This window comes from Echinops telfairi, unplaced genomic scaffold, assembly GCF_000313985.2.
Source record: "Echinops telfairi isolate 266 unplaced genomic scaffold, ASM31398v2 ScPeMD7_7421;HRSCAF=8459, whole genome shotgun sequence".
In the NCBI taxonomy this organism is placed as follows: Eukaryota; Metazoa; Chordata; class Mammalia; order Afrosoricida; family Tenrecidae; genus Echinops; species Echinops telfairi.
Window position 1 is genome coordinate 21,288,661 of NW_022111321.1, and position 887 is coordinate 21,289,547.

Sequence of the window (887 nt, forward strand, 5' to 3'; positions counted from 1 at the left end):
AGTAAAATTCTTATAAGCCTCATTTTCTCAAGATAAATAACATCTTACACACCACTTACCCTGAAATCTCTGCAGCAGGTGTTCCATGAGAGAAGTCAGCGGCAGGACCAGAAGGGCCAAACCAAAGACTACATTGAAGTTCAGAAATCCATTAATTAAATAGAAATACCAGGGTTCTGTACCTAAGGGAGACACGGAGATGAGAAGCCATTAGCGAACGCCTCCACCAGCCATTAGAGTGTGTGACTCACAGTGTTCTCTGAGTTTTGTGGCTGATCCTGTGGCTCAAGTGAATGAGGGGTCAGAAATGCATGCGGGGTGCCCAAGAGCGGGAACTGGAGAGACCACGGGATGGGTCGTGATGAATTAGGGAAAAAAATCAAAGTTTTCAATTGTTAGTGGTCTTTTCCATACTGACTCATGTTATAATGCCCAAGCAGGAGTAAAAATGGTTCAAAATAATAAAATAATTTAAATAGCTTATGAACACATACAGTCACATACTGCTAAAAATTTTTTTTTTAAAAAAGAGATGTCATTTTGAATCTACTCTCTATAGCCTGAAGCTGAGAAAGAATGCTAAAAGCAGCTAGGTCAGAGCTGTTTAGGCCTTACCCATTTTGTCCTGTCCAGCCTGTCTGACTTATGCTCAAACACCTTTGCCCTTCAGATAATACAACATAGATCCAGGAATGGGTTTGGGGCTCGCACTAAATCCTAGCTCCATTTAAGAACAATCAGTTCTTACATCATGGCCCTGCTCCATACTCGCCTTCAGGAAAGGAACACAGAAGATATGGGTGCTGTAGAAAAGCGTGGTGAAGAAATTAGAGGGTGCCTGGCTGTGGGGGGAGGTCAGATGCGCAGGCATTCCCTCCCCTGAGGGC

At 43.4% G+C, this 887-nt stretch overlaps 1 protein-coding gene across 1 annotated transcript in view; it reads right to left on the bottom strand.

The window, feature by feature from the left end:
• ALG9 (ALG9 alpha-1,2-mannosyltransferase) overlaps positions 1–887 on the bottom strand; it is a 94,062-nt gene that overhangs the window by 58,489 nt on the left and 34,686 nt on the right. The window contains exon 9 of the mRNA XM_045297742.1: positions 60–182. Coding sequence (XP_045153677.1) covers positions 60–182 — 123 coding nt within the window. The remainder of the gene's footprint in view (positions 1–59; positions 183–887) is intronic.